Source organism: Hemitrygon akajei, chromosome 21, assembly GCF_048418815.1.
Source record: "Hemitrygon akajei chromosome 21, sHemAka1.3, whole genome shotgun sequence".
Classification (NCBI taxonomy): domain Eukaryota; kingdom Metazoa; phylum Chordata; class Chondrichthyes; order Myliobatiformes; family Dasyatidae; genus Hemitrygon; species Hemitrygon akajei.
In genome coordinates this window covers 10,300,140-10,321,461 of record NC_133144.1, presented here as the reverse complement: position 1 = coordinate 10,321,461, position 21,322 = coordinate 10,300,140, and the positions used below count along the sequence as shown (strand labels likewise).

Genomic DNA, 21,322 nt, shown 5'->3' with positions numbered 1-21,322 from the left:
GTGACTGTGTGGGTTTCCTCCGGTGGGAAGAGGCATTCTGAGCAGACGTTGGCCCAACTCCGATTCCGATTCTGAGCAAACACTGGACTAATCCTGATGCTGATTCTGTGTCCTGGAGCTCAGACATTCGTGAACTTCCCTGTTTCTTGCAAATGGCTGGTCAGACTGAATATCACACTTACAATGAAAGAGTTAAGTTGGATTCCTGCTTGGTAACAAAATATGTAACACAAAATGGAAGTTCATAGATAAAATGGTGCTAGTTGGTTTCTGAGAAATTAGTGCACAGGCATGTTCTGAGAACTTGCCGTGAGGACCAGCCAACAGCCCTGAGAGTAGATAATGTTGAGAAACGTTTTTGTTTGGAAAAGTACTGGGGTAAAAGTTATGCTCGATTTTTGAAGGGATCTAGAGGGGTATAAAAAGGGAATCTTCTCAGGGTAGGCCATGTCTAGTACGAAGAATCGGAGGAAGGACGGGGGAGGGGGGAAGCACAGTTGGACGTGTAGCTCCCTCTGGTCTGGTGTGGCTTAGTGATTGGCTGATATGTATTATTTTTGCCTCTTTTGTCACTCCATTAACCATTTTTCTTTCCTTCTGTGTTTTATGCTTTTTATAATTCCTATTAAGTATTTTATACACCTTTAACAGTGTACAGTGCCTCCTTTGTTTGCAGAAATCACATGCTGCTGAATTAAACAAAGACCAAGGATGGATGTGAAAGTATTTTCAAAACTGCACTCAGGGATGGTACTTACAGGATGTGAACCATCTCCTGGTGCAGCTGCTGCAGAGCATTGAGCAGCCCCGGTAACTCCTGCTGGTAATACTGCTGGTGGTGGGCCTCGGCCGAGCGGACGGCCAGCACGTACTGGTTGTGCAGGATGTGCATCTTCATGGTGGCCTTGACGTACTTGTCTTTCGTTTTGTCCCGCTCCTTGTCTAATTTGGAAAAGAAATGTCTGTAATCAGATTCTGCTGAGCCTGGGGAGAAAGACCGGAGGTCAACGACCAGCTCAGACCAGGATAGAGCAGCAGACTATTAGGCAGCAGCCCTTCTCAATAGTGAGCCTCTCAGCCCAGAGTCCATTGTTCCTAAACCCAAGCGTCTGAGTCAGGAACAAACTTACAATCAACGCCCAAAAGTTGGGAGAATTGTTAAGAAGGTGTTTGGTGTGCTAACCTCCTCAAGCCAGGGAAACTGAGTTCTGGAGCCTCAAGAAATCGTTACAGCTCTATAAAACCCTGGTTAGACCGCACTTGGAATATTGTATTCAGTTCTGGGCACCTTATTATAGGAAGGATGTGGAAGCTTTAAAGAGGCTGCAGAGGAAATTTGCCAAGATGCTGCCTGGATCAGAGGGCATGTCTTATGAAGATAGGTTGAGCGAACTTGAGCTTTTCTCATTGGCGTGAAGGAGGATGAAAGACAACGTTCAGGTGTACAAGATGATAAGATGCATAGATTGACTGAACAGCCAGAGATCTTTTTTCCAGGGTGTAATGGCTGGGGAGGGGGGGGGGGGTGTTGTCAGAGATAGGATTTTTACAGAGAGAGGTGAGAGCACGGAACACACAGCCAAGGTGGCGGAAGAGCGAGGACTTAGATTTATCTTGTTGAAGGTTACAAGGTTGGCATAGCATTGTGGGCAGAAGGGCCTGTACTGTGTGGCACTACTCTATAGTAAAAGCTCCCAAGTGCTTCACAGAGTATCAGAAATAGGGGACTATCAGGATAGATAAGAATTGGTTTTAGGCAGATGCGGCTGGCAGCTCATCTCGGCAAAGGAAATCGATGATCTCAAATCTCCGCTGCCTTGCAGCTATACCCACTCTTGGGGAGTAAACCCTGAGGAAAAGTCTGGATCCACACTGATTTCAACGCTGACTGGCAACTCCTGCAATGCTGCTGGAGCCAGACTCTATTGGTCAGAATCAAGTTTAATATCTTCGGTATATCGTGAAATTTGTTGTTCTGCGGCAGTAGTACATAGCAATGCAGAGTAATAAAAATTATAAATCACAATAAGTACATGTAAAGATAAATTAATTAAGTTGTGCACAAAGAGGGGGAAAATACTGAGGAAGAGTTCATGGGTTCATTGTCCATTCGGAAATCTGATAGCAGATGGGAAGAAACTGTTTCTGAAACATTCGGTGTGTGTCTTCAGACTCCTGTACTTCCTACTTGAATGTAGCCATGAGAAGAGGGCGTGTCCTGGGTGATGGGAGTCCTTACTGATGGACGCTGCCTTTTGCAGGCATTGCCTTTTGAAGATGTCCTCGATGCTGGGGATGCTAGCGCCCATGATGGAGCTGACGAGTTTACAACCTTCTGCAGCTTTTTTCCGATCCTGTGCAGTGGCCCCTCCACACCAGGCGGTGATGCAGCCTGTTAGAATGCTCTCCACGGTACATCTGTAGAAATCTGTGAGTGTATTTGGTAATGTAACAAATCTCCTCAAACTCCTAATGAAATATAGCTGCTGTTGTGCCTTCTTTGTAATTACATCAATATATTGGGCCCAGGATAGATCCTTAGAGACGTTAACACACAGGAATTTGAAATTGCTCACCCTTTCCACTTCTGATCCATCGATGAGGACTGGTGTGTGTTCCCTCAACTTCCCGTTCACACAGTCCACAATCAACTCCTTGGTCTTACTGGCGTTGAGTGCAAGGTTGTTGCTGCATCACCTCTCAACCAGCTGATTTATCTAACTCCTGTGCACCTCCTTGTCACCATCTGAAATCCTGCCAACAATAGTTGTGTTGCTGGCAAATTTATAGATGGTGTTTGAGCTGAGCCTAGCCGCACAGTCGTGGGTGTAGAGAGAGTAGAGCAGTGGGTTCATCAGTGCACATGCTTGAGGTGCACCGGTGTTGACTGTCGGTGAGGAGGAGACATCATTTCCGATCTTCAGACTGTGATCTCCCAGTGAGGAGGTCAAGAATCCATTTGCAGAGGGAGGTACAGAGGCCCAGGTTTTTGGAGCTTGGTAATTAGTTGTGTAGGTATGATGGTGTTGAGCACTGAGCTGTGATCAATAAACAGCAGGCTGATGTAGGTATTGCTATTGTCCAGATGATCCAAGGCCAAATGGAAAGCCAGTGAGATTGTATCTGCTGTTGACATACTGCAGTGGGTCCAGGTCCTTGCTTAGGCAGGAGTTGATTAATAGCCACGGCCAACTTCTCAAAACACCTCATCACAGAAGAGTCTGACCCGGTAAGATGGCAGCACACTTGTACGCAGCGGCTTCTACGGGGTCAACCAAGGGTGTTATTGTTTCTTTTAAACATATTTTCAACATTTGCAAGACCCTGCTGGACATTAAGAACTCAAAGTACTCCAGGTCTACCCCACCAGTGGAGAAACTAATGGAGCCGGGCTTGGTGCGGACCATGACGCCGCCTGCGTCAGAGAGGCATCAGTACGCGAAGGCGACGTGCGAGTGAATGTCTTAGTCACTTTCCTTGTGACCGCAAGACCCTGTTGGACATTGCCACCCAGGGGAGAGGCATCAGAGTCGGTGCACTCCACTGGAGGCGGTGCGGCGCGGCGCGGTTTCCTGCCCGAGGCGGCGCGGCGCGGTGTCCTGCCCGAGGCGGCGCGGCGCGGTGTCCTGCCCGAGGCGGCGCGGCGCGGTGTCCTGCCCGAGGCGGCGCGGTGCGGCGCGGTGTCCTGCCCGAGGCGGTGCGGCGCGGTGTCCTGCCCGAGGCGGCGCGGCGCGGTGTCCTGCCCGAGGCGGCGCGGCGCGGTTTCCTGCCCGAGGCGGCGCGGTGCGGCGCGGTGTCCTGCCCGAGGCGGTGCGGCGCGGTGTCCTGCCCGAGGCGGCGCGGTGCGGCGCGGTGTCCTGCCCGAGGCGGTGCGGCGCGGTGTCCTGCCCGAGGCGGTGCGGCGCGGTGTCCTGCCCGAGGCGGTGCGGCGCGGTGTCCTGCCCGAGGCGGTGCGGCGCGGTGTCCTGCCCGAGGCGGTGCGGCGCGGTGTCCTGCCCGAGGCGGTGCGGCGCGGTGTCCTGCCCGAGGCGGTGCGGCGCGGTGTCCTGCCCGAGGCGGTGCGGCGCGGTGTCCTGCCCGAGGCGGTGCGGCGCGGTGTCCTGCCCGAGGCGGTGCGGCGCGGTGTCCTGCCCGAGGCGGTGCGGTGCGGTGTCCTGCCCGAGGCGGTGCGGCGCGGTGTCCTGCCCGAGGCGGCGCGGTGCGGCACAGTGTCCTGCCCGAGGCGGTGCTGCTCCCCTCCCCAGCTCTTTGCTCCGCAAAGACACAGTGTATTATGTTTGGTGCCGACGGCTGCAACGTTCATGGATTCAGGGTCTTGGACTATAGTTTTTTCTGTGACTGTATTTTACCGATATGCACAAATGCTTGCTATCGTACGTGTGACTGTGGGTTCTGTGTTTTGTACCTTGGCCCCAGAGGAATGCTGTTTCATCTGGCTGCGTTCATGGGTGTTCAGGTATGCTGGAATGACAATTAAACGAGCTTCAGCTTGCCACGGGGCGTTAGTCGTTGAGGCAGCCCGCCCTGCTCTTCTTGGGCACTGCTACGATTGTTGCCCTTTTGAAGCAGCTGGGAACCTCTGACTGAAAAACTGAGAGACTGACGATGTCCTTCAACACTCCTGCCAATTGGTCTCTGCCATCCTTTTTGACTCATCGGCTGGCGGAGGGGGAAGCCTGTTGCTTCGACAACAGCTCACTCTCCTCTGTCAACCCTGACCAACAGAAGGCCTCGATATATTCTGTATTTTCCTTGTTATAATTTACAATTCACTGCACTGCTGCCACAAAACAACAAATTTCACGATATATGTCAGCGATGATAAACCAGATTCTGATTCCCAGTGTCACGGCTGCAGGAGCTGTCATAGAGTTTGATCTTCTCTCCATCGCACTCACCTTTGCTAGCCTCATGAAATTTCCTCTTTGCTGCGCTCACTTCCTTGGCTTGCTGGCGATATTGTGATTTCAGTTTCTCAACTTCATTTTGTGTGTTCTGTAAAACCAGAGAAACGCTGTGTAAACACAACTGCTTACCACGAGGCCTTCAGAAGAAACACTCACTTTAATGGAACTTGAGGCAGTTCTTTTATCGGTGACATCAAGAACTTTTGGTGGATGCACCACTGGGAGTTGAAGATTGGGAGGACTAATTACAATATCAGAATGATAAAGATTCCTTCTTCTCCAGCAGCTTACCTTTTCCACCTATTACCTCCCAGCTTCTTACTTCATCCCCCTCCCCCTCTCACCTGGCTTCGCCCCTCACCTTCCAGCTTGTCCTCCTTCTCAACCCCCCACGTTCTTACTCTGGTGTCCTTCCCCCTCCCTTCCAGCTCTGATGATGGGTCTCGATCCGAAACATCGACTGTTTACTCCTCTCTGTCGACGTTGCCTGACTTGTTAATCTAGATTTCTAGCATCTGCAGGATCTCGTGTGTTTTAGATCGACAAAGAGTTGTGTTGTTGAAATGAGAGAAAATGAGGGAGGCGAAATCCCATTGATGGACTCAGACGCAAGAGTCCAGGAGGAAAGCTCTCAGCCCAGTTGTTGATTGTCCATTTACCTCCACAGATGCTGCCTGATTTGCTGCCTATTTTTATTTATTTGGACAGTCAGACCCAACAAGCGGCATTACCCAATCACACCCATGTGACCCACTAACCCGTACGTCTTCTTTGGACTTTCTCCTGGAGTTAATTTTCCCCAACAATGGGTGTTTGTGTAGAGCAGAATAACATATCTTGATGGTAGATGTGTTACAAACAGCAGATGTGTAAGCACTTGTAGCTGAGATTTTTTAAAATTTAGAAACCCACGCACTCACAGGAAGGAACGCACTGACAGAGGATGCCGGAATTGAACTCTGAACTCTGACACCTCGAGATGTAATAGTGTCGTACTAACTGCTACGCTACCAAGAGTGTGTCTTTGTGGGTGTGCAAAGTGTGTGGGGCCCCAGGATGGGCAGAGTGGGCAGGAGCCCAGGGGTGGGCAGAGTGGGTGGGAGCCCAGGGATGGGCAGAGTGGGTGGGAGCCCAGGGATGGGCAGAGTGGGGTGAGTGGGGGGAGCCCAGGGATGGGCAGGGTGGGTGGGGAAGAGTGGGGGGAGACCAGGGATGGGCAGGGTGGGTGAGAGTGAGTGGGGGGAGCCCAGGGATGGTCAGAGTGGGGTGAGTGGGGGGAGCCCAGGGATGGGCAGAGTGGGTGGGGAAGAGTGGGGGGAGCCCAGGGATGGGCAGGGTGGGTGGGGAAGAGTGGGGGGGAGACCAGGGATGGCAGAATGGGTGAGAGTGAGTGGGGGGAGCCCAGGGATGGTCAGAGTGGGGTGAGTGGGGGGAGCCCAGGGATTGGCAGGGTGGGTGGGAGCCCAGGGGTGGGCAGAGTGGGTGGGGAAGAGTGGGGGGAGACCAGGGATGGGCAGGGTGGGTGGGAGCCCAGGGGTGGGCAGAGTGGGTGGGGAAGAGTGTCCATGAAGTGTGGATGGAGAATCAGTTGGATGAGGACTGTTTCACCTTTGCCTTTCCTGAGGGAAATGAGGCCAGATTCGACGGCAGGGCTGATGCACCAGGATTTAACCTCTGTTTACCGTTGAAGCAATTACCAAGCGGATAGCGAGCAGCAGGAAAACCAGCAGAGGGGGCAGCAGGAAACTTTCCAAAGGGGAAAAATGGAAAACCAGTTCCTGCTAGGGTGAAATAAAATAGAAACACAAGAGGGGTTGGAGATGGCAAGAGTAGCTAGCCAGAGAGCCAGCCGACTGAGATTGGTTAGTCAGGCAGCATCTATGGAAAGGAATAAAAAGTCAATGTTTCGGGCCGAGACCCTTCAGCAGGATGTTAATTCAGATAATCTGTTCAGATCCTGATGATAGGCCTCGGCTCAAAACACAGACTGGTTATTCCTCTCCATAGGTGCTGCCTGACCTGCTGAGTTCCTCCAGCACTTGTGCAAGTTGCTCTGGATTTCCAGAATCTGCAGAATCTAGCTGGGGAGCTTTATACAGGAGCCAGCACAGGTGCACTGGTCTGAACGGCCCTTGGTGACTGGAAAGTAGTGGTGGAACCCGGGTCAGGAGGGAAACGGTCGACATCGGATTGAGTCCCTTCCGCTGGACTGAGAGGTAGAGGAGAAATGACTGGTACAGGTGGTGAAGGGATAGTACAGCACAGGAACAGGCCCTTCAGCCCACAATGCTGCGTCAAACCAATTAAATCAGTAATCAAACGGACAACTAAAACTGATCACACGATATCCATGTCATTCTGTACTCCCCACTGGATCCAGTCTCTTGCGTCTCCAGACCAGCAAGGGAAACAGCGTGGGCTCACTGTAGTGACCTGACCTTGGCGTCTGTCTCATTCCACATAACAGCACCTCCCCTTACAGGGAGCGAGCGTACTGGAGAACACAACACCTCGACAAACTGGTTTTTCAAAGCGGTTCTGTTTACGGCTGGAACTGACACAAGTTGCCACTGTAGGGAAGGGTGTGTTGGGTGTGCCACAAAGCCCCTCCACCCACACCGTAATCCAAAGCTTTCTGGAATACCTCAATAACAACATGTCGCAGCTCCGGAGGCAAAGGTGGAGTTTCAGTCACACGATTAGAGGCAGCTCAGATTGTGTTTCATCAACATCTCAGGGGATCGATCTGATCATACTGACACCATTTTGAAGGCGGCACACCAGTGTCTATACTTCCTTCAGGAGTTTGAGGTGTTGTGGTATAAGACCACAAGTCATAGGGACAGGATTAGAGGCCATTCAGCCCATTGAGTCTGCTCTGCCATTCCATCATGGCTTGTCACCAAAGACTGGCAAATTTCTACAGATGTACCATGGAGAGCATTCTGACGGTTCACATCACCGTCTGGTATGGAGGCACCAATACACAGGATCGGGAAAATCTTCAGAGGGTCGCAAACTCAGCCAGCTCCATCACGGCCACAGGCCTCACCACCAGTGAGGACATTTTCAAAAAGAGGTACCTCAAGAAGGCAGCATCCATGTTTAAGGATGTCCATAACCCAGGACATGCCTTCTTCTCATAGCTACCATCAGGAAGGAGGTACAGGAGCCTGACAACACACACTCAATGATTTAGGAACATTGTCTTCCCCTCTGCCATCAGATTTCTGAACGGACCATGAAGCCATGGTCACCACCTCACTATTCCTCATCTGCACTACTGATTTAGTTGTATATTTCTTCTGGTAATATATTTTTTACTGCTGCCACAAAATAACAAGCTTCACGACACAAGTCAGCGATAATAAACCTGATTCTAATTCCGTTTAGCCTAAATGTTGAAAGGCCGTGAGGTAATGTTGCAGCTCTACAAAACCCTGTTTGGACCACACTTGTTCAGTTCCGGTCACCTCAGTATGGGAAGGATGTGGAAGCTTTAGAGAGGGTGCAGAGGAGATCTACCAGGATGCTGCCTGGATTAGAGGGCATGTCTTATGAGGAAAGGTTGAGTGAGCTCGGGCTTTTCTCTCTGGAGGGAAGTAGGATAAGAGGTAACTTGATGGAGGTGTACAAGATGATAAGAGACAATGATCAAGTGGATAGCCATCACCTTTTTCCCAGGGTGGAAAATGACTAATACAAGGGGGTATAATTTTGAAATGATTGGAGGAAAGTGTACGAGGGGGGATATCAGAGGTAGGATTTATTTTTAAAACACAGAGCGGTGGGTGTGTGAAATGCCCTGCCAGGCTGATGTATTAGAGATTCTTAGAAAGGCACGAAGATGTATTTCATCCATGTGCTAATTAGGAGTCTCTAATATGCTACAACACACTGGATCCTTTCAATCTGGAATCTACGTTGGCCTGGGAAAACGGCTGCCGAGGCCCCAGGGCCGTTTTGGTCTCCAGTCCCCAGCTGAAGTCAAACCCAGCAGGCCACAGGCTGAACTTCCTTTGTCTTAAAGATGTCCGGTTTATGCATTTCCAATGTCCTGTATCAAAAGGTGGGTGCCCCCAGTGGGTAGAGTTGCTCTATCACAGCTCCAGCTACCCTGGCTCCACCCTGACCTCCACTGCTATCTGTGTGGAGTTTGCACCATCACCCTGTGACCAGACACACACACACTCACAAGTGCTGGGGAATTCAAATCTTGAGGAAGGGTCTCAGCCCAAAATGATGACTTTTTAAAAAAAAATAGATAGATGCTGCATGACCTACTGAGTTCTCCCAGCATTTTGTGTGTTTATGAAGATTTCCAGCATTGGCAGCACCTCGTGTCTCCCTGTCAGTGAGCTGGTTTTCCCAGGATTTCCTCCCACATCCCAAACACTCGTACGGGTCACTGAGTTCATTGGCCATTGTAAATCACTAGCGTAGAAAGAATAAAATGCATATCTGCGAGAAAGTGAGTGGCAGTGGTACACTGAGATAACGAGGGGGTATGGGACTGATGGCATTGTTCCCCCAGAGGGCTAGCATTAACCCTGATGGACTGAATGGCCTCTGTGTCATTATGTGTGCATGCCAGTCCATTGCGAGAGATGAGGACCACTGACATGCTTTGCTGGGCGTGTTTGTTATTTGTGTGTCTGGAGGTGCCTGGTGAGTCCAGTCAGGGCTAGGAAGCACCTCCCCTCCCTCAAATGGGCCAAGCGTCTGAAGGTTCTGTGGTTGAGATGTCTGCTGCTCGTCCTTTCCGCTGTTAGCACTTCCTTTTGGCTTCAGCGTTCCAACTCTTTATTGAGAAGGCTGCACCACCAGGCTGAGCGATTCAAGGCTGCGTGTTCCCGAAAAGAGTGAACGATCTCAAGGGCCTTCAACCATTTCCGCTGACCACCATGACAGCGCATTATACGGAAGTTAAAAACTGCCTTGGGCGCGCTAGGTTTCAGATGGTGCGGCCCCCACAGAGCCCTGATCTCCACATCATCCAGGCTGTGTGGGATTACCTGGAGAGACAGAAGCAAGCGAGACAGCCAAAGTCTGCAGAAGAACAGTAGCAAGGTCTCCAAGAGACTTGGAGTAACCTGCCAGCCTATTTTCTTATAAAATTGCATGGCAGCGCACCCAGAAGAATCGATGCAGTTTGAAAGGCAAAGGGTATTCATCCTAAACATTGCTTTGATTTAGTGTTTTACTGTTTACTGCTCTTTATGGAATATTTTCTGATATTTAGGAAACTTTTATTTCATTAATTTTGAAAGTATCTTCGCCTTACAAATTTTTTTTAAATGTAGCATTGTTTGTGGCTGGTCGGAGATACCAATGTGAAGTTTATGAGGGGAGGGTGAGGATGCACTATGCGCAGAATAACAGGGGTAAGGGAGGTCTTATGACTGGCTTATTAGGAATGTACACGGCAGATCAGGGATGCAGGTTTGTGTACTGGGAGTGTCCAGTAGAAATTCTGACCTGACCAATCTCACAAAACCACCTTCACAAACTGAGGAGACCAAAAGACCAAAACACATAGGAGCAAAATTAGGCCATTTGGCCCACCGTGTCTGTCTTGTCATTCAATCATGGCTGACTTATTTCACCTCTCTCCCCCACAAGTTTTGACACCCTTACTAATCAAGAACCTATCAACCTTTGCTTTAAATATACCCGATGGCTTAGCCTCCGCAGCCATCTGTGGAAACAAATTCCACAGCTGCTCTACCCTCTGGCTAAAGAAGGTCCTCCGCATCCCAATTCTAAAGGGACGTCCTCCTATTCCGAGACTGTGCACTCTGGACCTAGACATCACTGTCGGGAGAAGGAAGACTGAAGAGAAACGAAGAAATGCAGGGTGGGGGGGGGGGGGAATTCCGGAGGGTCAGAGGTTCTCCGGGATGGAGCTTCCCAATACGTAGCCGGTCAGATGAACAGATACACCTCCCTGTCCTGTACCTTCAGCACCTCCTGGTTGATGTGTTGCCACTGCTCACTGTAACTCTTCTTCAGCAGCTGCTTGTCACGGATCAGCAGGGTGAGCTTGTTAATCGGCCCCGAGCTCAGGTCGTCCGAATGTTTCCGCATGGTGCGACTCAGTGCCTCCGTCTGATTCACGATGGTGGCCCAGGACTGCAAGGACAGACAGGAAGCTTTCAGACTCACTGACACTTTGCTACTACAGAACCAGAAAATGCAAACACACCACAGAGTGCCAATAAGTCATGCGAAAAGAGAGCGAAGTAAGTGAGGTAGGGTTCATGGACAATTCAGGAATCTGGTGGAGAAGCTGTTCCGAAAATGTTGAGTGTGTGTCTTCACCCTCCTGTGCCTCCTTCCCAATGGTAGTAATGAGGAAAGGGCACGACCCAGATGGTGAGGGCCCTTAATGATGAGTACCAGAGACCTTGGCAGCCGTATTCCCAGACCAATGTGGAATTCAGATTCCAATGTGGCGGTTTCCCCACTGTCACAGAATACAGAAGCGCTGCCTTTGTAAGATGTCCTCGACGGTGTACGGCCAAGAATACCCTCACCATTTCAGATATGCCCTCTTCTCATTATTGCCATCAGGGAGAAAGTACAGGAGACTAAAGACACACCGTTTTAGGAACAGCTTCTTCCTCTCTGCAATCAGATTTCTGTACGGTCCACAAACACTACCTCACTAACTGACTTTCGCACTATTTATTTATCGTAACTTACAATATTTTTAAAATTATGTATTGCACTGAACTGCTGCCAAAAAGCAACACATTTCACACATATGTCAGTGATAATGAGCTTGATTCTGAGGCCCTAGTTGATGATTATCGGCCTAGAGAAATCTCTTCTACAAATCAGTCCCTCTGACTTTTCAGTGTGACCCTCCCTCAGTACCACCCCTTCCACTGTGTGACCCTCCCTCAGTACCACCCCTCCCACAGTGTGACCCCCTCAGTACCGCCCTTCCCACAGTGTGATCCTCCCACAGTGTGACCCCCCTCAGTACTGCCCCTCCCACAGTGTGACCCCCTCAGTAACACCCCTCCCACTGTGTGACCCTCCCTCAGTAACACCCCTCCCACAGTGTGACCCCCTCAGTACCACCCCTCCCACTGTGTGACCCTCCCTCGGTACCACCCCTCCCACAGTGTGACCCCCCTCAGTACCGCCTCTCCCACAGTGTGATCCTCCCACAGTAACACCCCTCCCACAGTGTGATCCTCCCACAGTGTGACTCCCCTGTACTGCCCCTCCCACAGTGTGACCCCCTCAGTACCACCCCTCCCACTGTGTGACCCTCCCTCAGTAACACCCCTCCCACAGTGTGACCCCCTCAGTACCACCCCTCCCACTGTGTGACCCTCCCTCAGTACCACCCCTCCCACAGTGTGACCCCCTCAGTACCGCCCCTCCCACAGTGTGACCTTCCCTCAGTACCACCCCTCCCACTGTGTGACCCTCCCACAGTGTGACCCCCCTCAGTACCGCCCCTCCCACTGTGTGACCCTCCCTCAGTACCACCCCTCCCACAGTGTGACCCCCCTCAGTACCGCCTCTCCCACAGTGTGATCCTCCCACAGTGTGACCCCCTCAGTAACACCCCTCCCACAGTGTGATCCTCCCACAGTGTGACTCCCCTGTACCGCCCCTCCCACAGTGTGACCCCCTCAGTACCACCCCTCCCACTGTGTGACCCTCCCTCAGTAACACCCCTCCCACAGTGTGACCCCCTCAGTACCACCCCTCCCACTGTGTGACCCTCCCTCAGTACCGCCCCTCCCACAGTGTGACCCCCTCAGTACCACCCCTCCCACTGTGTGACCCTCCCTCAGTAACACCCCTCCCACAGTGTGACCCCCTCAGTACCACCCCTCCCACTGTGTGACCCTCCCTCAGTACCGCCCTTCCCACAGTGTGATCCTCCCACAGTGTGACCCCCCTCAGTACTGCCCCTCCCACAGTGTGACCCCCCTCAGTACCGCCCTTCCCACAGTGTGATCCTCCCACAGTGTGACCCCCCTCAGTACTGCCCCTCCCACAGTGTGACCCCCTCAGTACCACCCCTCCCACTGTGTGACCCTCCCTCAGTAACACCCCTCCCACAGTGTGATCCTCCCACAGTGTGACCCCCCTGTACCGCCCCTCCCACAGTGTGACCCCCCTCAGTACTGCCCCTCCCACTGTGTGACCCTCCCTCAGTACAACCCCTCCCAGAGTGTGACCCTCTCTCAGTACCGCCCCTCCCACAGAGTGATCCTCCCTCAGTACCGCCCCTCCCACAGTGTGACCCCCCTCAGTACCACCCCTCCCACAGAGTGACCCTCCCTCAGTACCGCCCCTCCCACTGTGTGACCCCCCTCAGTACCACCCCTCCCAGAGTGTGACCCTCCCTCAGTACTGCCCCTCCCACAGAGTGACCCTCCCTCAGTACCGACCCCTCCCACAGTGTGACCCTCTCTCAGTACCCGCCCCTCCCACTGTGTGACCCTCCCTCAGTACAACCCCTCCCACAGAGTGACCCTCCCTCAGTACCGACCCCCCACAGTGTGACCCTCCCTCAGTACCGACCCCTCCCACAGAGTGACCCTCCCTCAGTACTGCCCCTCCCACAGAGTGACCCTCCCTCAGTACCGACCCCCTCCCACAGTGTGACCCCCCTCAGTACCGCCCCTCCCACTGTGTGACCCTCCCTCAGTACAACCCCTCCCAGAGTGTGACCCTCTCTCAGTACCGCCCCTCCCACAGAGTGACCCTCCCTCAGCATCGTGCAGGTCTGTCTGACCCTTTCTACTTGGGGTCTGGAGAGCTCCCGAGGGTGGATTGCTGCCTCTGGGCCTGGCCATTGTCTGTACAACTTGGGCCAACACTTGTGGTGACTCTTCCCCCCACCCACCACCCCTCCCCTGTACCTTGCTGAGCTGACTGATGTAGTCGCCCCCTCCCGCCTGCAGGCTGTTGTCCTGCCTCTCAACCTGCGAGGTCATCTGGTGGAGAAGGACGGAGTACTCCTTGTCACTCCGCATGCGGCTCGTCATCCATTTCTTCATCACCTCCATCATCCGCAGCTCCGAGTCCTGCAGGCGCAGCAGCACCGCATGGCTCTGCGGACACCACAGATCCGAGCTGAACCCCATATTGCCTGATCTGAAAGGAAGGAAACGGGTTAATCATCAATGTAGGACAAGCACAAGCCGAACCCTGAGCACAATACTCCCGAGCTGCAGCCTGGGTGCTTGCAGTGCAGCACCGTTGCAGTCTAGCCCCCCCCCCCCCCCCAGTGCTGCAACCCTCCTGCACTACTGCCCCAGTGATGCAGCAATCCCTGAGGTGAACCGGCAAGCCCCCATCAATCTTTACCAATTTTTATTGATGCACCACAGAATGGGAGAACATCCTTTTAGGACAGAAATGATGAGGAATTTCTTTAGCCGGAGGGTGGTGAATCTGTGGAATTCATTACTACAGACGGCTGTGGAGACCAAGTCATTGGGTTTATTGACCCATTGTTAGCTCCATTTCTAGATCCCCTCCTTTCACAGCCAGGCTTGGGACCGTCTATGGTGAAATTATCCAATGACATGCTAGAAAATATAGGGCCTTGTCTCTTCATTTGACAAACATATTATCCTGGGAGCCCATCTAGTAAAAGTTACTCACTCCAAGTTCCACAGCTCCAAGGGGCTGTTCTGTGCTGTATTCTTACCACAGCCATACCTTGGTGAGACCACAACTGCAATACCACGTACAGTTTTGGTCTTCTTACCTGAAGAAAAGAGTGGATACTTAACTTGGATTCTTGATTAGTCACACCACCAAAGATTATTGGAAAGAGGCCAATGGGGTTGGGAGGGCTAATAAATCAGCCATGATAGGATGATAGAACAAACTTGATGGGCTGAATGGCCTGATTCTGCTTTTGTGTCTATTACACTTGTAAGAAGCATTCTGTCTGGCTTGGTATGGTAACTGCTCTGCCTATGACCAGAGAGTTGTGGACACAGCTGAGCACGCCACAGAAATCTGCCATCCCTCCATGGACTTGGTCTACCAGCCAGCACAATCAAAGACACCACCAACCACAGACATTCTCTCTTCTCCCCCTCTCATCTGGCAGAGGATACAAAGGCCCAAAAGCATGCACCACCAGGCTTAAGAACAACTTCGATCCCACTGTTATCAGATTATTAAGTGGTTCCCTCGGAAGACAAGATGGACTCCTGACCTCACAATCTCCCTCGTTATGATCTTACACTTTGTTTTCCTGCCTGCACTTTCTCTGTAGCTGTTACACATAACTCTGGATCTGTTATTGTTTAACCTTGCACTACCTGATGTAGTACGCATTGATTTGATCTGCATGCAAGGCAATTGTTTCACTGTTTTATATTGTAATTTGTTGTATATTTTATGTATTACAGTGTACTGTTGCCGCAAAACAACAAATTTCACAACATGTCAGTAATAAAAAAACCTGATTTTAATTATTATGATTCCATGCAGAGCCCTGTCCCTGCCATTGTGCGGAGATCCTTTCTACTGCCTGGTGTTCACTGAGATCTTTAACCTCTCACTTTGGCATTGTGTGGTACCCACCTGCTTCAAGCTGGCTTCAATTATACCGGTGCCCAGGAAGAGTGTGGTTGCCTGCCTCAATATCTACTGTCCAGCAGCAGTTATATCCACAGTAATGAAGTGTTTTGAGATGTTAGTGATGGAACATATCAACCCTTGCCTGAGAAGCAATTTAGATCTGCTCCAATTTGTCTTCAGGAGCAACAGATCCACATCAGATGCCATCTCATTGGCTCTTCACTCAACCCTGAAACAGCTGAGGCAAAGATCCAATCATCAGGATGCTCTTTATCGGCTACTGCTTGGCATTCAATATTATTATCCCATCAAAACTAATCAATAAACCCCAAGACCTTGGCCCCAATATCTCCTTGTGCAATTGGATCCTCAATTTCCTCACCTGTAGACCCCAGTCAGGTCAGATTGGTCACATCTCCTCCCTGGTCTCCATCAGCACTGGTGCATCACAAACCATGTGCTTAGTCCCCTGCTCTGCTCACTTTACACTTATGACAGCGTGGCTAAGCACAGCTCTGATGTCATGTTCAAGTTTGCTGGTGACACCACTGTCACTGGCCACATCAGATGTGGTGACACATCACACATAGGAGGGAGGTTGAAAATCTGGCTGAATTGTAACGTAACGACCACCTCCCACTCAATGTCAGCAAGACCAAAGAACTGATTATAAATTTCAGGAGAAGGAAACCGGAGGTCCAAGAGCCAGTCCTCACTGGAGGATCAAAGGCATAGAGGGTCAGCAACTTTGGCGTTATTATTTCAGAGGACCTGTCCGAAGCCCAGCACAGCAGCACCTCCACATCCTTAGGAGCTTGTGGAGATTCAGCATCACATCTAAAACTTTAACAAACTTCTACAGATGTGTAGTGGAGAGTGTATTGATAGTCTGCTAAACAGCGTGGTGTGGAAACACCAATGCCCTTGGATGGACAAATCCTACAAAATGTAGAGGGTGCAGCCCAGTCCATCCCAGTCCTCACCACCACCGAGCACATCTACATGAAGTGCTGTCTCATGAAAGTAGCATCAACAGAGACCCCCACCACCCAGGTCATGCTCTCTTCTCACTGCTGCCATCAGGAAGAAGGTACAAGAGCCTCAGAACTTGCACCACCAGGTTCTGGAACCGCTATTACCCTTCAACCATCAGACTCTGGCACAAAGGGGATAACTCCACTCATCCATCATTGAAAAGCTCCCACAGCCAGTGGCCTCACTTTTAAGGACTCTTCATCTCTCATTCTTGATATTTATTGCTTATTTATTTTTTATTATTTCTTCTTTTTGCATTTGCACAGTTTGTTGTCTCCTGCGCTCTGGTTGGGCTGTCATTCATTGATTCTGTTATAGTTATTATTCTATAGATTTGCTGAGTATACCCACAAGAAGAAAAAGGCAAATGGTATGTTGGCATTCATAGCAAAAGGATTTGAATACAGGACCAGGGAGGTTCCACTGCAATTCCACAAGGCCTTGGTGAGACCGCACCTAGAGTATTGTGTGCAGTTTTGGTCCCCTAATCTGAGGAAAGACATTCTTGCCATAGAGGGAGTACAAAGAAGGTTCACCAGATTGATTCCTGGGATGGCAGGACTACCATATGAAGAAAGACTGGATCGACTAGGCTTATACTCGCTGGAATTTAGAAGATTGAGGGGGGATCTTATTGAAACGTATAAAATTCTAAAGGGATTGGACAGGCTAGATGCAGAAAGATTGTTTACGATGTTGGGGAAGTCCAGAACAAGGGGTCACAGTTTAAGGATAAAGGGGAAGCCTTTTAGGACCGAGATGAGGAAAAACTTCTTCACACAGAGAGTGGTGAATCTGTGGAATTCTCTGCCACAGGAAACAGTTGAGGCCGGTTCATTGGCTATATTTAAGAGGAAGTTAGATATGGCCCTTGTGGCTAAAGGGATCAGGAGGTATGGAGAGAAAGCAGGTACAGGGTTCTGAGTTGGATGATCAGCCATGATCATACTGAATGGTGGTGCAGGCTCGAAGGGCCGAATGGCCTACTCCTGCACCTATTTTCTATGTTTCTATGTTAAGAAGATGAACCTCAGGTTTACTATTAAAATTTACTTTGTATTTCCTACTGTCCTACCCTCAGAGATTTTACCATTGAGCTGAGTTGAGAGTGAAATGAATCTGCACCATAAGAGCATCTCTAGTATCTCTCCCTGTAGTTACCTTCAATAATATTTTGTATCAGCATGCTACTGGGTGCCACAGTTAGCACAACTCTATTACAGTTCGGGACATTGGAGTTCAGAGTTCCATCCTGGAACATTCTCCTTGTGTTACGTAGGTTTTTTCCCAGAATCTTCCCGAGTTCTGAATGGGAAGGCAGGGGCAGGAGGAAAGAGAGATTTTTTAAAAAAAGAGCTGACAGTGAAGGGGAATGGAGGGGAAAGGTGAGGAGAAAGAGAGGGGGAGGGAAATGGAGAGTGAAGCAGACACAATAGGAGACTCATAACCAGGCAGATATCACCCTACGGTCCTCACCTCCGTGTAATACAGAACTCACCAATTATCACCCTACCATCCTCCCCTCCATGTAATACGGCACTCACCAATTATCACCCAACCGTCCTCCCCTCCGTGTAATACAGCACTCACCAATTATCACCCAACCGTCCTCCCCTCCGTGTAATACAGCACTGCCCAATTATTCTCCGCTACCTTGCATCAAAACTGAGAATGGACACCACTAACTGCGCACTGCCACACTGGGCTGAGAGAGCTCCAACGAGATTGCTAACGGGGTTGCTCAGTCACTGCGAGCTCCAGCAAAGTCCAAAAAAACAATGTTTTTAAAAAATAAATCACAATCTCTCGTAGAACCCCAAGTGACTTCTGGCTGAGAACCCTGCTCTAAAATATAAGAGCAAAGATGTAATGCTGAGGCTTTATAAGGCAAACCATCGTTGGAGTATCGCGAGCAGTTTTGGGCCGTCCTCCCACAGACAGCCACGAACCATGGAACCCGTTCAAAGAGAAACATCAAACCCCAACACGCAAGGGACAAATTGTGCAAAAGGCTAAAAAAAAAAGAAAAACAGAAAATATATGCATCAACCTACAAGTCATCAAAACAGTCCAGAAGTATTCAGCTCGTTCCAGCGCCAGTCTTTCATTGACTGCAGGCGGCGGTACCAGTCCGCTCCAATCAAAACCGCAGAAAATAGCAACAAGAAAGGAGCCAGCAGAAGCCAGGAACACGTCACAACAGGAATGACAGTGTCCAGTCCACAAACTGTGTCAATTAAAGCTTGCCCAAGACCCAGGACTCAAACACCCTCTTCCAGCAGTGGCGAATGAGAGTGAGAGGGGGACCCGTTACCCGCAGGCAGATGGTGCTGAACACCTGCTTGCCTTTCACTCCCATCCTCATGGATTTCAACCTTCCCTGACGCTTTAATCGGCAGGATCGATGAGAAACAGAGCAAACCAGGAGCTCGCACCCCATCTCCAGGCAGCAAGCTTCGCTTGAAACCTCACCAAACTCCCTCCAAGACAGCAAAGCGCCAGATTGCTCAATCAGCCTGAAATGATGCCATCAAAATGTAGATCATAGGCTCCAGAAGCAGCAGGACCACATTTGCAAGAAGCAGCAAAAGTAAAATAAACAGTTTGTGAACTGTCTGAAGGACGTTGGTGCCATCTTCTTCAAAACTGTCGATATTCTTCTACTGACTATTGATAGAGGGGACAGAGAGGATGTTTCCAATAGTAGGGGAGTCTAAGATCAGAGGGCACACCCTTAGAATAGAAACCTCCCTTTAAAACTGAGATAAGGAGGAATGTTGTTAGCCACATGGTGGTGAATCTGTGGAAGTCACTGCCATAGGTGGCCGAGGAGGCCAAGTCATTGGGTATATTTAAAGCGGTGGTTACAGGAAGAAGGCAGGAGACTGGGGTTAAGGAGGAAAATAAATCAGCCATGATAGAATGGCAGGGCAGACTCAATGAACTGAATGGTCTGCCCCTATGTCTTATGGACAGGCTATCAGTGATGTAGGGAACTTGGTGGGGCTGAGCACTTTTTAAGTCATTGGCACAGAACTGATCCATGCAGATGGAGGCTGTTCCAGCACACCCCAGACCCTCTTTGGGATGTTTCTCACCACAGGATCCTCAGCCTCCAACATATTCTGGTCAATAACAAATCATAAGATAAAGGATGTTAACAGTGGGGCTACTCAATGACAGAGTGCCTTTGACTGTCAATGAGAGGAAGTTAAACTCTCTCCTGTTGAAAATGGTGATTGCCTGGCACTTTTCTGGCACAAATGTTTGGCTAGGCGCAGCGCAAAAGCCATCGATAAACTTGCTGATGATACAACCATTATTGGCAGGATCTCAGATGGTGATGAGAGGGTGTACAGGAGTGAGATATGCCAACTAGTGGAGTGGTGTCGCAGCAACAACCTGGCACTCAGCGGCAGTAAGACGAAAGAGCTGATTGTGAAAGGCGAAGGAACACATACCAATCCTCATAGAGGGATCAGAAATGGAGAGAGTGAGCAGCTTCAAGTTCCTGGGTGTCAAGATCTCTGAGGAACTAACCTGGTCCCAACATATTGATGTAGTTATAAAGAAGGCAAGACAGCAGCTAGATTTTATTTGGAGTTTGAGGAGATTTGCTTTGTCACCTAAAAACTTGAAAACTTCTACAGATGTTTTGGAGAGCGGAGAGCATTCTGAATGGCTGCATCACCGTTTGGTACGGGGAGGAGGAGGGCTACTGCACAGGATTGAAGTAGGCTGCAGAGTTGTAAAACTAGTCATCTCCATCATGGGTACTGGCCTCCGAGTATCCAAGACATCTTCAAGGAGCAGTGCCTCAGGAAGGTGGTCTCCATCATTAAGGACCCTCACCACAAGACCATAAGATAAAAGAGCCATTCAGTCCATCGTCTGCTCCGCCATTCAATCATGGCTGATCCAATTCTTACAGTCATCCCAACTCTCCTGCCTTCTCCCCATACCCTTTGATGCCCTGGCTAATCAAGAACCTATAAATGCACTCAATGACTTGGCCTCCACAGCCACTCGTGGCAACAAATTCCACAGATTTACCACCCTCTGACTAAAGTAATTTCTCCACATCTCTGTTCTAAATGGACGTCCTTCAATCCTGAAGTCGTGCCCTCTTGTCCTAGACTCCCCTACTGTAGGAAATAACTTTGCCATCTCTAATCTGTTCAGGCCTTTTAACACTCGGAATGTTTCTATGAGATCCCCCCTCTCATTCTCCTGAACTCCAGGGAGTACATCCCAAGAGCTGCCAGACGTTCCTCATAGAGTAACCCTTTCATTCCTGGAATCATTCTCGTGAATCTTTTCTGAACACTCTCCAATGTCAGTATATCCTTTCCAAAATAAGGAGCCCAAAACTGCACACAGTACTCCGTGTGGTCTCACAAGTGCCTTATAGAACCTTAACATTACACCCCTGCTCTTCTATACCTCTACAAATGAATGCCAACATTGCAGTCACCTTCTTCACCACCGACTCAACCTGGAGGTTAACCTTTAGGGTATCCCGCACATGGACTCTGCATTTGCATCTCTGCATTTTGAATTCTCTCCCTTATCTAAATAATAGTCTGCTCATGTATTTCTTCCACCAAAGTGCTTGACCATACACTTTCCAACATTGTATTTCATTTGCCACTTCTTTGCCCATTCCCCTAAACTATCTAAGTTTCTCTGCAGGCTCTCTGTTTCCTCAACACTACCCGCTCCTCCACCCATCTTTGTATCATCAGCAAACTTAGCCACAAATCCATTAATCCCAGAGTCCAAATCATTCACGTACATAGTAAAAA

General features: G+C 50.1%; 1 protein-coding gene across 3 annotated transcripts in view; it reads right to left on the bottom strand.

Annotated features, from left to right (window-relative positions):
• The window catches only part of fes (FES proto-oncogene, tyrosine kinase), a 109,185-nt gene that overhangs the window by 50,247 nt on the left and 37,616 nt on the right, over nt 1-21,322 (bottom strand). For all 3 annotated transcript variants that reach the window (XM_073024771.1, XM_073024770.1, XM_073024773.1), the window contains exons 2-5: nt 13,802-14,036; nt 10,866-11,039; nt 4,899-4,995; nt 759-942 (exon numbers count right to left, since the gene is read on the bottom strand). In XM_073024771.1, the coding sequence (XP_072880872.1) occupies nt 759-942; nt 4,899-4,995; nt 10,866-11,039; nt 13,802-14,026 (680 nt within the window). In that variant the 5' untranslated portion in view covers nt 14,027-14,036. The remainder of the gene's footprint in view (nt 1-758; nt 943-4,898; nt 4,996-10,865; nt 11,040-13,801; nt 14,037-21,322) is intronic.